This window comes from Camellia sinensis, chromosome 5 (assembly GCF_055761805.1).
Source record: "Camellia sinensis isolate YWXY chromosome 5, ASM5576180v1, whole genome shotgun sequence".
NCBI classification, from domain to species: domain Eukaryota; kingdom Viridiplantae; phylum Streptophyta; class Magnoliopsida; order Ericales; family Theaceae; genus Camellia; species Camellia sinensis.
This window is the reverse complement of record NC_138965.1, coordinates 13,085,787-13,099,614: the sequence shown is the minus strand read 5'-3', so window position 1 is coordinate 13,099,614 and position 13,828 is coordinate 13,085,787. Positions and strand designations below refer to the sequence as shown.

The following is a 13,828-nucleotide window of genomic DNA, read 5'->3' as shown; positions in this document are numbered from 1 at the left end:
TAGCTCACTGTGTGTATATATATGTATAAGTGGGCATTTTGGAGATCGAGCCTAAAAGCTTTTGTTTGGATCTGTGTTCTGTTGTCAGTTAACCATTGAGCTTCACGTGGAGGTTCCGAACATGTCGCATGTTATGAGTTTCGGTTACTTATGTATTTGACTTGTTTATTTTGTTGGTTGTACTCAAGCTGCTTTAATATGTGTGGGTATAATGCAAGGCTGACTATTGGATATGTATGTAAGGTTTTAAATATTCTGTTTCACATAAGTCAGCACAGGTCATTGAACAATTATATTTATGTATTTGTTTCCGCTAGCCCCTTAATTATGTTAATCAGTTTAGAGGCCTTCGGTAATCCAAGGATTACTGGCCGGTTACAATACTAAACCTATAAGGGCGGATTTGGGTCGTGACACATATCGACGGAGAGTAGCTGGTCTATCTCCACCGGCGTTTTGGTGTTTGTCTTAAACCTGGTAACAAACGTCTCTACAAGTTGCACCCATAAAGCGATGCTGCCTTTTGGCAACCTCTCAAACCAAGTCAAGCCCAGGTCGTCTAAGCTTAAGGGAAACAAGATACACATTAGGGCCTCGTTCCGTCGATATATGGCCACCACCTAGCGAAAGTGGCTCAAGTACATGTAGGGATTTGACTTCCCCTCATAAGTTGTGAACTTAGGCTAGTAGAAACCCAAGGGTAATAGTGTTTTCTCTATTGCCAGAACAAACAGCGAGTTTTGCAACCTTACTAACGCTTTGTCTGTTGGTTCGTAAGCAAAGCGCAGCACTGGCATTCCAACCTCGACACTTACACGTGTCCTAGGAGTCAACCGCTACAGAGCAGAGACCCTTTGGGGGTCACATGCCTATGCGTCTTCTCTTATTCGAGCCTTCTCTTCTAGCACTGTCTGCAGGTCCACTGACCTAAGCAACCTGGTGTGTTGAGAAGTTGTTTGATGCATATGTGAGGGTCGATAACCGCTTCCCTCTACGTAAGACCTTTCAGTCCTCGTTCTCTCATACCTGGAGTAACGAGTCCTAGAAGTCCTTGATTGTGTGTCGCCTGTCCTGAGGCTTCTGTTTTCTTATTGTGATGGTGTGACTTGCCTGTCACGATCTCTTCAGTGGCGAGAACACATTCTGCCTTCGCGAATCTCTTCTCCTGTCATCCTTTGCCCTTTATCTGGCGCTTCATTGTCTCCATGTCAGCCGCCATTCTTTTTATTAACTCGTTTTGCTCTTTTACGTGATCTTCCAAAACCTGAGGATCCATCATCCGTCTCTATCTATCAGGGCTTTGAGAGCGATGAGGACTTAAGCCCCGTATTTCTCACGCGTCTCTCCATGGATTCCGTCGCTAGAGATCCAATTCTGCCATAGGCAGGACAAAAGACAAACCCTTGGCCTCCCTCCCTCTTCCGAGGTTTGCCCATCAACAGCAGAATATGGCAAGTCTTTGTTGTGGCCATTGAAACCAATTGAAGGGAAACTTAATCAAAAGGTTTGTTCTCTGTCGTGTTCTCACATATGGCACCAATTGTACGAGCACGAAATAATTTTCTTGTATAATCTTGTTGGCCAAGTTTGCACTCCTCCAAATGTCATCGCTTTGCCACCTAAAAAAAATAAACGTGAGCTAGCCGGCGGGTGTGTGCCAGAAACCTCTCTGATGCCTAAGTTAGCCAAATAGACAATAGACAAAAGCTTTGTGCATTTGAGAGTAAGAATTGCAATACCTATCCCATAGGTTCTGTTATGAGCTTTTATCGATTCCAGCAGGCACATTCCTAGTAGGATTTTAACTCTCCTTAGTAGAGTCCTCCTAAGAATCACTTTCCCATAGGATAATGTCTATCCTGATAACACCATTCTCAATGCCAACCAAGTGAGATGGTTTAAACCCTTTACCTTGGCGGGCATTACGGTTGACTGAGCTAACATGGCTTTGTATTGCCCTGGGTAGGATCGTGGCAACCCTAACTACAGGATGGTGCCCTGCTGAGCTACGCCTAGCTCGGCCCTCTTCTCTGGACACACCTCGGTCGGTCACTAAACTTAGCTCTAGATAGCTAAGTCAAGGCCCTAGCAACACACTTTTGAACAGCTTGGCATGCGCCTGGCCCAAGACCGAGCTATCCAAGCTCTTACCTCAGCCCATAGCTCGGCCCAATGTCCACAGTAGGAAAGGCTTAGCTCGGCCCAATTTATGCACATAAATTACCCTCTCAGTCCACAAAAGCTTGTTGAATGGCCAATGGTTCCAAGATTATTGTTGCCTTTATATGATGGTTGAAGGTTGTGGAGATCCTTCAAGAAATAGCATGCCATGTTTGGTTATGGTTAATTAAGAAAAGACAAAAAGTACGAACCGATCATGCATTCCTTTATCTCTAGGTTATAAGTCGTGTGTTTGGAGGAATATAATATGAGATTGGATTAAATGTCTTATAAAAAAAATTATAGAGTTTGGATGAAAAATTGAGCTCAAAACAAATAGTCTGGTCTAGGGATGGATGAAAACAATGGATTAAAATGGAACTTATTTGTGTGTTATATTGATACTATGAAATCTATGTATAATGATTTTAAACAAATATGAGATACGATAGAATTGTAATAATAATATTTCAAATACGAAATAAGATACATAATCTTAATATTTTGAAACTCTATTATGCCGTACTTTATTCATGGTTATGTGGGTTCGTTTTCTAATACGAATCCTTTGGGTATAACTTACCTTTTAAAATTGGCATGGCCAAAATTAATGTTAACCGATATAGGATCATAGCATACCATCAGGTTCTATTGTCATGTCCACTCTATCGACACCGATCTGAGCAACTATCAGTATTCGACACTTCTTTTGATATCTTATCCAACCTATAGGTCAACCCTTATGCGGTTTGATCCGCAAAGTCACACTCATCTAACTTCATATCTCGCATAGATGCGTTTGATTCCATACTCGACTCAACTTTTAATACATATAGTAAAATCTATGTTAACCAATGTGAGATTATAACATTTTCTTGCATTTTATGGACAAAGTTACTCTCCATTACATGAGTAAATGGTTTATCCATCTTCATGTTCAATGCCTCAAATGTTAAAACCAACTTAATCTAATGGTTTGCAATACAGACCTCAATGCTTCATCTACAAATCGATCATTGTACAATCAGGTATTTAGAAATATTCACTTGGAAAAAAAGGTTAAAAATTTTAGAATGTGTTGATAAAATTCATCGTAAATATAATTCATACTACAATACTTTTAAATTTATATATAACATTTCTTATTCTGTCCATCAAGTTATTGAAAAATGAGTTTATGAAAAGCCATGATCTTGAGCAATTATTTGATAATGCCTTGTTTGGGAAAGCAAAAAATCTATGGATTTAGAATTTGGAAATCCAAAATTGATTAAGAATGGACATATATGGTAAAGATTAAAATGATAAAATGAGAGATTTATGAGTAAAATAAATTTAAAATATTAATTCCCATTTTTGTATAAATTCTGAATTTATAGTGTTCGGTGTTGCGAAAGGGATGACAGGGTAGGTGACCATGTACTCCAGCCATTGGGGGTGGGACACGCCACGTGTCCATGGTTCGAAGTCTTGGATTTTTCATTTTATGTTCGCATGATCGATCAAGCGAAGAGGGGTTGGTGATAGTGATATTGGATTTTTTCTATGTGGTCAAGTATACTACTAATCAAACCAAACCCACCAACCTCACGCGTTTAAAGGAGTTGGATTCTTTCAATTTAGTTCACATCTGGATTGAAGTGTGTTGTTAAATAAATTTATTATACGTCTTGTTTTAATTATTTAGATAATTTATTTTTTTAATTTTTTTGTATATATTATTTACAAAAGAAAAAAAATTTAAATTGATCTGATAATCATAATCTATTTAATTTATTACCTTTGTGTACAAAATAATGAATGACAAATGAATTTTAAAAATAGACCTTTTTTTTTTGTGTGTAACAAATGTGATAAATTGAATAAGTTACTATTATCGGATTGATATTTTTTCTGACGATATACTTGAAGAATCTTATAAAATAAACGACTCAAATTATTGAAGTAAAATTCATGATGAATCTCACCGACGCGAGTCCAAATTATGAACCGGAGGAAAACCCAATCCATTTTGAAATTACAAATCTCATTAAAAAAATGTTTTCAAATTTGTAAACAGCCTTCTACTACATTACACAAATACATATATTAACCATAATTCCTAAGCCTAAACACCCCTCGACTATTAACGATTAGATATATATATATATATATATATATATTTGCTTGGGGCAAATATACTTTAACCTTTTCATTTTTGAATTCATGGAAAATTATACAATAATTCCGAAGGACCAAGTCACCGTACTCTCTCACTAATCACCATTCATTATGTCTCTTCATATTTTTTAATCACCCAGTACAAATATCTCACCTACTCACATTCTCTACCAATCATAATACCAAAGAGTATCACATGTCCATACTTCGAAACTATTGATAAATTCATATATTTTGATCTACTTAACTAAGAAAATGTATTACTTTCAACCCCGCTAAACCACCTTCAAGAATGGTGCATTTATAAACTTTTCATAATTGCAAAAATTAATATGTACATATTTATAATTAACAAGTGATAAAATGATCAAAAATATTTGAGAGGTTTAAAGGAGCTCTAAATGTGTGAGCCCCACAGTTATGGCAATGTTTTGATTTTTTTATTTTTTTTATTCTCTGTCACATCATTAAAACTCAATTAAAATTTCAAAATTAAAAGATGTAACATTATTGTAAAATGATATCCAATAATAATTGAAAAAAATTCAACGTAATTAATCCGTTTTAAAACATTTTGAAGTCTATCAGTTGATTTGTCATAGTGGCTAGAGTTGAGATTTTTTCTTTGGACTCTTTTCTTACCTTCCTACTTACAATGATGGAGATGCATTTTGAGTTAATTTAACGGTTCAGATTTGGGCCAAAAAAGTAAATTTAAATTTGTTTTATTATTTTTTTTTATTTAAATAAACAAATCTAAACCATTAGATCAACTCAAAATACATCTCTGCCATTACAAATAAAGAGACAAAGAAAAGTCCAAGGAGAAAATCTTTAACTCTAAGTGGCTATCCATCGCATTAATTGATTTTTTCTTGTTAGAGATATCTCCCCAACGCACCCTTTTTTTGTCATTTTTGCAAGATTTTTGGTTGTGAAATAGCTCTCCAAGGCAATCAGCCTAGTCGATTAACTCTTGAATTTGTAAAAGAAGAAATAAATCAACTATAAATTTTTATTTTTTTCACAAATCTCATCCTCAATATTTCCTATCTATAAATCCTTCCATAAATTTAAGATCTAAACAGTCTTAAAAAGCTCATCATATCTGTAATTTTCTTCCTTTGACTTGTGAAGTCTAAACAATATGATAATTTTCCTCATGACTTTTGAAGTCTAAACAATTAAAACGTTTCTGTGAAGAACTAAGATCATCTCTAATGATCCATCAAATCTATCATAAAATTTAAATTTAATAAAAAAATTACTTTTTACTCCCCAACATTTCATCAAATTCAAGATTTTACTCCTATGAAATTCAAGATTTTACTCTTTTCATTAAACTGAAGGCCAATGTGTCTTTCATCAAATTCAAGATTTTACTCCTTTCATTAAACTGAAGACCAATGTGCCTTTCATCAAACTACTGTTCATTGCCATTAGATTTTCACTACCAGATATCCACCGAATGTCCCCTCAGATGACCACCTTGAGGCAAAAATTTGTTAAAGATTACACTGATCAGTTGACCGACCAGTTGTCCATCCGATCGTTCGGTAATTTGATAAAACTACAAAACCCTCCGTTAGACCACTTGATATCAAAATGAGCTTTTACTAGATTTTTTACTCAAATTTAATGAAAAAATTAATGCACCATTACAGATACCCTAACTACATGCTTCAAATCCAAATCGATTGAGAGCATACAAGAGCAATTTTTGACAAGACTCATAACCACAAACTAGAATTGCAAATAAAAACACGAAAGGGTAGGAGAACTGGCTGACAATAGTTAGGAGTTCCAAAGTTCATGCTTTGCTTTTCATGAAAAAACATCAATAGCAAGTAGTGCTCTCAATACAAAAATAGTTGTACCTTCCAATGCCATCCAACTTTACCACTATAGACAAGACCTAAAAAGACTCAATTTAACATAAAAATAAATACATGGGGAAACAAATAATCTCAAAAATTCTCCTTTTTGTGAGTATTTCAACTTCTTTAGATTTTGCATTTTTTGGCAAATTAGAGAACTTCATCGATAAAAGATAAGATTAAAAGAGCTTGGTCATGCCATTCTAGATCATACAGGTCCAAAACATAACTCATACAAGACAAGGTAGTAAAACAAAGAAAAAACAAAGAAACAAAGGCAGCAAAATACGACCAGATTACTTCTCTAGCTTTGCTTGGAAATTAGTTGTATTCATCACAGGTGACAAGATTACAACTACACGATATTTGAACCAAATTACAGCACAAAAACCTGATGCTATTTCATTTGCTTTTTTAAATATGTTGGGAGAATTTTAAGAACTTCATTCTTAATAAACATGATTACATAAGCAAACATCGAACGAGCAATCGCCTTTAAGAACCTAATACACAAACCAAGGGGGAGAAACTGAAAAGAAATGGCAACCGGGTAACAACCTGGAAGAAACCTGGCCAATCAAACTACAAAAACCACAAAAATCAACACACATCGCTAGCCAAATCCCAGAAAGTCAAACAGAACCAGAGCTAGGAACCTCGGCCAGCAAATAATCAAATAAAAAAAAGCCCAAGTTAATAAAAACACCTTACTTCTCAAAGGAATTAATGAAAATATCATAAAAACATTCGTGCTGCACAACATCACAGTAAGAGCAAACTTTCGCAATATACACGAGATTCAACAGAGAACAATGCAAAGAACACAGAATAAATTGACTTCTGCCATAACTTGAAGCAGAAATCAATTACAACTCTAGTTGTTTAACAAAAATCAAAGCTGTTCAAGACATTCCATTGAAAGCTCAGCAGTCCAAATTGATCAAGCCACAATTACTAACATGCAAAGAACTGCATTAGGAAGATAAATTCATGAGAAATCATTCATACGGGTGCATGCAATGGAAGAAAGATATTTTTAAGATTACAAAACAACCAAGGGGATTAAAGGCAAATCAAAAAATCTGAAAATTCCAGAAACTGCTGAGCACACTTTTTAGACATTGGAAAAACGGAAGACGAGTCCATAAATTTAAATCTAAGTATAAGAACATTACATCAGTTATTTTTCAAGTTCAATGTATCTCTAACAGTTAAAAAATTTAAATTGCTATGTGAAGATCATATCCCACAGCTATCTTTTTTAATCCTTCATTTCATTCAATGAAAAGACAAATGAATGGAGGGAAGCAAGATGAAAATTAACTCAAACTTGTACAAGCAATACAGAAAAACATCCAATGAAAAGTGAATACAACACTGACAATAAACTTCTACAAAATTTTCCAGCTATTAAGATAGCAATAAGCCATAGAATCAAATAGATGGGGTGCCATTACCTGAAATCTATATTATTAGAAGAAGAATGCATCCGTGGATTGCTGTAAACAAAAATTCTCAATCAATTAAATGTATAAGCATGAATAACATTTATTACAACGTACAACAGCCTCAGTCCAAAAACTGGTAACAACAAAATGAGAAACTGAATTATTGCCTTATACAATGAGCTAAGCATAAGCAATAAAGAAATATGAACATAATTTCAATGAAGAGGTTATCATAGAAACTAGAAAAGACATCAAGGGGCAGAATGCATTAACACTGCTGAAATACATTTAATTCCACACCCATTATGACTAAATAATAACAAAGGTATGATTGAAGAAGAAGCATCAAATTGTCCATAATTAAGCTCAGATGGAACAAAAACACCAAATTCAAATATCTAACAAGAAAACTACGCTTACCATAATAAAAGCATTGCAGGGGAGTGAAAAGAAATAAAGCAGCAGAGTTATACTCACGCTGGACATGGCCATTTTGGAAGTTATTTCCCTTTACCCAGCACATGGCTGCTGCAGCATATATAACCCAATTTTCATCATTGTCCAAACTGCAATTGTTGAGGATGACCTAATAGCTTTCTCAGTAGTGGAAGGAGGCCAATCAAAGCTATTTGAAGCTGTTCTGAGCTATTCAAGCGGATACTGGCTTGCCCTGAACTCTTATTATTCAAACTGGCACGAGCAATCAAGTTTGTAAACCGTCCAATAGGAATCTGGGACTGCATATTTGCTCCCAAGGCAAGATCTCCATGCCAATCCATGACAGATAGCCCAAAAGTTGATAGTGAACGACCCAGAGGATGATCTTTATCTCTCAAGGTGGCCTCCAAACTACCACCGTAAGCAACATCACCACGACCTGTCATGGCACCTCCAGACACAACCAACCGGAATCTTTTGTTAACAATTAATTTGTCCTCAACTTTCACTCCTGCTGTTAAGGCATCACCCAAAAGAGTTGCTGAAAGACCCGCTGTTGCCTTATTTCGCCTATAATTACAAAACATTGTCTCGCTGCGCAGTGTATAACCCATGTCCTTTCCAAGAGTCTGCATGTCAAAACTTAAAGAAGTAGATTTGCCCTCGCCATGCTTTAATGAACTAGCTATTTCCATTTGGAAATTGGTATCCTTCTTATCCTTCGTAATCTGGCCAGATAAAGACACAGGTATCTCTTGTTTAACCACAAACAAACTTTCTAGATTAACACCTTCATACCCAATGTCATGGTCCCAACCATGAGTATCTAGAACAGGTCTCACAACCCACTGGTTGGGAGAATCAAGATACCGGTAACGATGAGTCGGATTATCAGAATCAAAAGAAGCCGGTAGGGCCAAATCCGGCATGGGAACTGGAACAGATGCTGCACCACCACTTTCTTCTTCCACATTCTCACTATAGTCACTTGGCAAATCCTTAGCTGCAGCTGCCATTTTTTTCATCATCTTCCTTCGCTTCTTCTCTTCCTTCAACTGCTTCTTCATAAAAAGTTTTTCCCTATACTCCAGCTCATCAAAATATGCTTTCTTCTGAGCTTTAGTAAGCTTTGCCAGCTGGGCCTTTGTCAACCGTTTAAATGGTGGCAACTCATCATATTCTGACTCATTATCTGAGTCAGATGACTCATCCAGATCATCATCTAAGGTGTCATCATCACCAAACTGCTCTTCTGGCAGCTTTAGCTGTGGTCTTGATTGGAGAAGCGACGAGAGAAGAAAAGGTAAAGGAGGTGCTCTTGTTCTAGTACCAAAAGCCTTTCCAGGTGGACTATCTTGCATGTTTAGAAGTTTATTTGCTTCAGCCAAAATTTTTGACGCAAAGGAGAGTAATAACAAGTGGGGCTTCCAAACCTGACCATTTGGTAAAACTCTCTGACCAGCCCTGTTTGTTCTGCAAGCCGAGTGGTTCTCAACTAAAGAAACAGGATTCATGAGCCTCATATCCCCAGCTGCCTGGCGAATTGCTTGCTGGACAACATGAGATCGTTGAGTGACAAACACGTCGTAACTTGTAGCAGTGCCATTTGGGCCCTCAGGTGGAGCTGATGCTGCATGAGTTAGAACTACAATTGCATTAAACCAAATTGATGGCCCAAATATCTCAGTGATCGTACGCAAGAGTGGCATGTCACCAAAATCTCTGCTCTGCATATCCAGCCTATCAAGATACAAAACAATATCAGGGGGTGTTTTCTTAATAAACCGCTTCACAGAGTGCAGGATCTTTTCATTCTGGCGTTGGTCTGACCGTGATGGTAGAAGACCTGGTGTGTCAATTACCCTTACCTTGATCCCCTGGACAGTTCCGACAACATCCTGAACGTTCTTTGTACCCATCTGAAAAGCATCAGTGCTAAACTTAACCTCATCAAATATGGAGTTGATGGTTGCACTTTTCCCGACTCCTGTTTTTCCAAGAAGCATAATTGTGCAGGAAAAATCAAGGGGTTCCTGCCCAGCTGCTTCTTGTTGCTCTGCCATTGCACTAGCACGGTCAAAGCTGAAGGCAGCAACACGACTCCCATTTCTCCCTCGCAGCTGTTCAGCTAGCCCTAGTCTGTACAAGACTTGAGCTACAACAACATTGTGGGGAGTCTGTCCAAGCCGATGAGCAAGACGCAAGAACTTCACTCTTATCATCTGGAGTTTTTCACGGGTCTCATCATTTTCATCAGCTTCCCCATTTGCTGGGTCTTCAATGAGTTGGTTTTGCATCTGAGATAATGTTCCATTCATCCGAGGCTGCTGTGAAACTCGAGAAGCAGGTTCCAGTAGTGGGGCAGCATGACCAAGGCCGGCAGGACGAGCAGGTGTAGGGGTAGAATTTGCAGGTTTTCTAGAGGCCACGGAAACATCTGCTGCGGGCTTGATTTCACGTTCTCTATTCCCTTGAGTAATATGTTTGACCTCATCTTTTGCTACTTTGTTTTCGGGCACCTTGGCCACAGCATTGGCAGCTTCAACAACTTTGTCTGCATGCTGAAGTTTATAGCCCTCAATTTTTTTTGCTCCCAAATTAGATGCACTAGCCTGAACATTCTCATCAGTCACCACCACAGAATCTTCTGAAATAGGAAATTTATCAACCTCCGGAGTTACTTCCCTTCCCTCCACAAAAGTATGTAGCTTATCTTCAGGTTTTAAACTTATTCCATGGTGATCTGAATCTGTAGTAGCTGAAGTACCATTCAGTTCACTACCATCATCCTGTTTTCCCAAACCCAACTTAGCTGTGTCCTCCAGTTCCTCATTTTTATCACTGTGATGCAACAGAACTGGGCTTGCTGAAACTTCAACCTTCAGTGCCATACTCTGATCATCTTTAGGTTCCACGTCCAAGTTAACCAAACTGTCCCTTACTTCTTCAACCTTATCAATTTGAATCTCAGAAGCTACAGCATCTTCATTTTCCCAGCTCTTGTAATCCTGATGCCCAGTATCCAATAAACCCAAGGTCTCCTTCACTTCCTCACTCTTTCCAACTTGATGCAAAATCTCCCCAGTCGATCCAACCTCCTGCTGAAAATCAGGGTCACCTCCCTGCACAATTTTGGCATCCCCAGTTTCTAATTCTTTTTCAATCAGCATTGCCTCCTTGTTGGCATGTCCATTACCTGAGATTTCACGAACCGGTGTTGCCTCCAAGCTCACAATATCTGAAACATCATTTTCAAACTTCTCACCAACTACATCAGACTTCTGATCCACCTGATGTCCATTTTCACCAGCAGCAGCAATATCAGCATGCTCTCCAGCACTTACCATTACATCATTCTCCATTTGATTCATTTCATCACTCACAACTTTCTCGTCTACACTTTCCTCATCGATGACTTCCTGCACTGCTGCCTCATCAGTAGGCTCCCCACCCACCAAACCCTCCTCCACCTTATCTTCAACACCAACTGGCAGCTCCTCCTCGTAATTACCAACCTCAACAGGAACCCCAATTGCCTCTTCAAACTTCTCAAGATCACTTCCCACATCTGAGTTCTCTTCAATCTCTACTGAACCACCCAAATCCCCAACCTCCTCAACAACATCATCTTGATTGACAACAGAATAAACTCTCGGTGTGTCAACCCCAATCGCCTCCTCAAAAACTTCGTCCACTTCCACATCCTTCGACTCATCAGACCCAACCACACCCCTTTCTTCTACTCTCGAATCCAAAGCCTCATGTTCCACAATCTTGTCTTCCAAACGAGACCCATCAACAATCCCAACCCCATTTTCCATCACAAAAAAAATACCAATCAGATCTTCAAAACCCGGGATTCACTGAAAACCCACAAACCAAAACACCTAAAATTAATCTATCGTTTAATTTCCAATAAAACCTAAATGCAACGATCGAAAACAGATCAATACAAAACCCTAAGATCAAAACATAACCATTACTAGTCAGATCTTTATATATATTGAAATCAAACTATTAATACACAAATATTAGATCTCAAATAGTATTACAAAAAATAAATAAGTAATATACAACAAATTAGGGTTTTGCAAGAGAGTGAAATGATGAAAACAATTAAACAGAATCAAGAAAGCTTACCTTGCTATGTCTGTGTAGATGATATAGATATAGATATAGAGATAGAGAGAGAAAGTTAGGGCTTTAGAGAGAGAAACGATTGCGCTGCCGAATGAAGATTTTCTCCTCTCTCTCTCGCTCGCTTACTCTAAAATCTCCACACATCTACCCGAACCAGTAAACACACACACACAACAGCATATGAAAATATTACAGATAAGAGATTGATCGAACGGCTGAGAAAGCTCGAGAGGTGGAGATTGTGTGGTTCAAGAGAGTTCATCGATGTAATCGTGAGAAAACGCAGATCCATTGGGTGAGCAAGGATCCCTATTGACACCTCTACTTGACTTCTTACCTGATGTTATTGGGTTTATTTTTTAGTCTAATTTCAATGATTCGGACAGTTTATATTTTAAAATTTGTTATATATATCATATTTGTAAAAAATTAAATTGATCAAATATTAAAAAAATTAAAAATCGTTTATTAAAAAAATTTTAATAAATAATTTTATTATTTAATAAAATTTTTAATTCACATAATTTATAATATTCGATCGACTTAATTTTTTAATTTTTTATAAATATGATATAAATGATAAATTTGAAAATATAAACTGTTTAAACCATTAAAATTTGACCCATAAGTTGGCCCAATGGGCCATCAAGGATGGCCGAAATTAAGTAGGGAAGTGAAGGAGGAAATCTTTGCTCCCATTTGGTGACGTCGACAAGGGAAGGTGGGGATATGGTTACCTGTGTTGCGGAACAGGTAGGGCTTTGTAGACTATTATGGTAAAAAAGTGAGGGACAAATGTGGACCGTTCATTGGGACATGATAAGACCTAACCTTCATGATCAGACTAGCTCTGTGCTCTCATTTGTGTCTTCTTGTATTTGTCTAATTTCTTGCAATCTTTTTCTCTTGTTTTTTTGTTTTTTCGATGTACAATCAACTAACCATCTTGAGCTTTCTATTTAGCACTTATGGGCCTACATAGTTGTGGACATGGCCCAGTTGGCCCACAATTTATAAGGTTTTATCTGTTTGTTTGGTGTCTTCTTATATTTGTCTAATTTTTTTGTTTTGTTTGACTTTTTTTAGGAATTCGAGGATCTTTGGAAATTTACTTTTTTATTATTTTTAAATTTTTTATAAAAAAAACGTGAAGAAAAAATGATTTGACAATTTTTAGTGATTTTTTTCTTACTACAAACTCATCTTTCAAACAAGATCTTTTCCTAATAATTTGCTTAGCAACTCTTCAAATATATTAACTTTTCAACAATGATTCATTCTATTAATTTGTGAATTTTAATTGAGTATTAATGAGATAAAAAAAATTTAAAAAATTAAAACCAAAACATCATATCAATTAATAGAACTCATCCCTTAAAGCTATTTTAGAGCTCATAGTTTGGAACTCTTAAAACATTTTTCTTTAACTTTTTTAGCTAGTAATAAATAACTTAGTGGCTTTTTAGTTTTTTTTAAGCTAAAATTAGACTCTTTTTTAGGGTTGCAAACCGCCTAGTAAGGCTTTGTTTGGCCTATAAAGTTTGGACTAAAATAGTTACAAAAAGATAAATATTTGTTTGGCATGCACTAAAATAGCAAATACTA

General features: G+C 36.8%; 1 protein-coding gene across 7 annotated transcripts; it reads right to left on the bottom strand.

The window, feature by feature from the left end:
- Positions 1-6,506: 6,506 nt before the first annotated feature.
- LOC114279581 (translocase of chloroplast 120, chloroplastic-like) lies at positions 6,507-12,565 on the bottom strand. Of its 7 annotated transcripts, none has more exons than XR_014329126.1 (4): positions 12,224-12,554; positions 8,123-11,946; positions 7,655-7,696; positions 6,507-6,845 (listed from the first exon to the last, which is right to left on the bottom strand). XR_014329126.1 is itself a non-coding variant. In XM_028221853.2 (2 exons), exon 2 carries the CDS (start codon positions 11,902-11,904, stop codon positions 8,200-8,202), a length of 3,705 nt encoding a protein of 1,234 aa, XP_028077654.2. In that variant the 5' UTR covers positions 11,905-11,946; positions 12,224-12,565; the 3' UTR covers positions 7,794-8,199. The 7 variants fall into 7 exon arrangements, 2 of the variants coding, with proteins under 2 accessions (XP_028077654.2, XP_082724392.1); XR_014329125.1 differs by having other exon boundaries at positions 6,507-6,779; XR_014329124.1 differs by lacking the exon at positions 6,507-6,845 and adding an exon at positions 6,891-7,166.
- Between the last annotated feature and the right edge of the window lie 1,263 nt (positions 12,566-13,828).

What these genes read in the sequence shown, in the direction of transcription:
- LOC114279581 (XM_028221853.2), bottom strand. Translation starts at nt 11,904, where the DNA reads ATGGAAAATGGGGTTGGGATTGTTGATGGGTCTCGTTTGGAAGACAAG.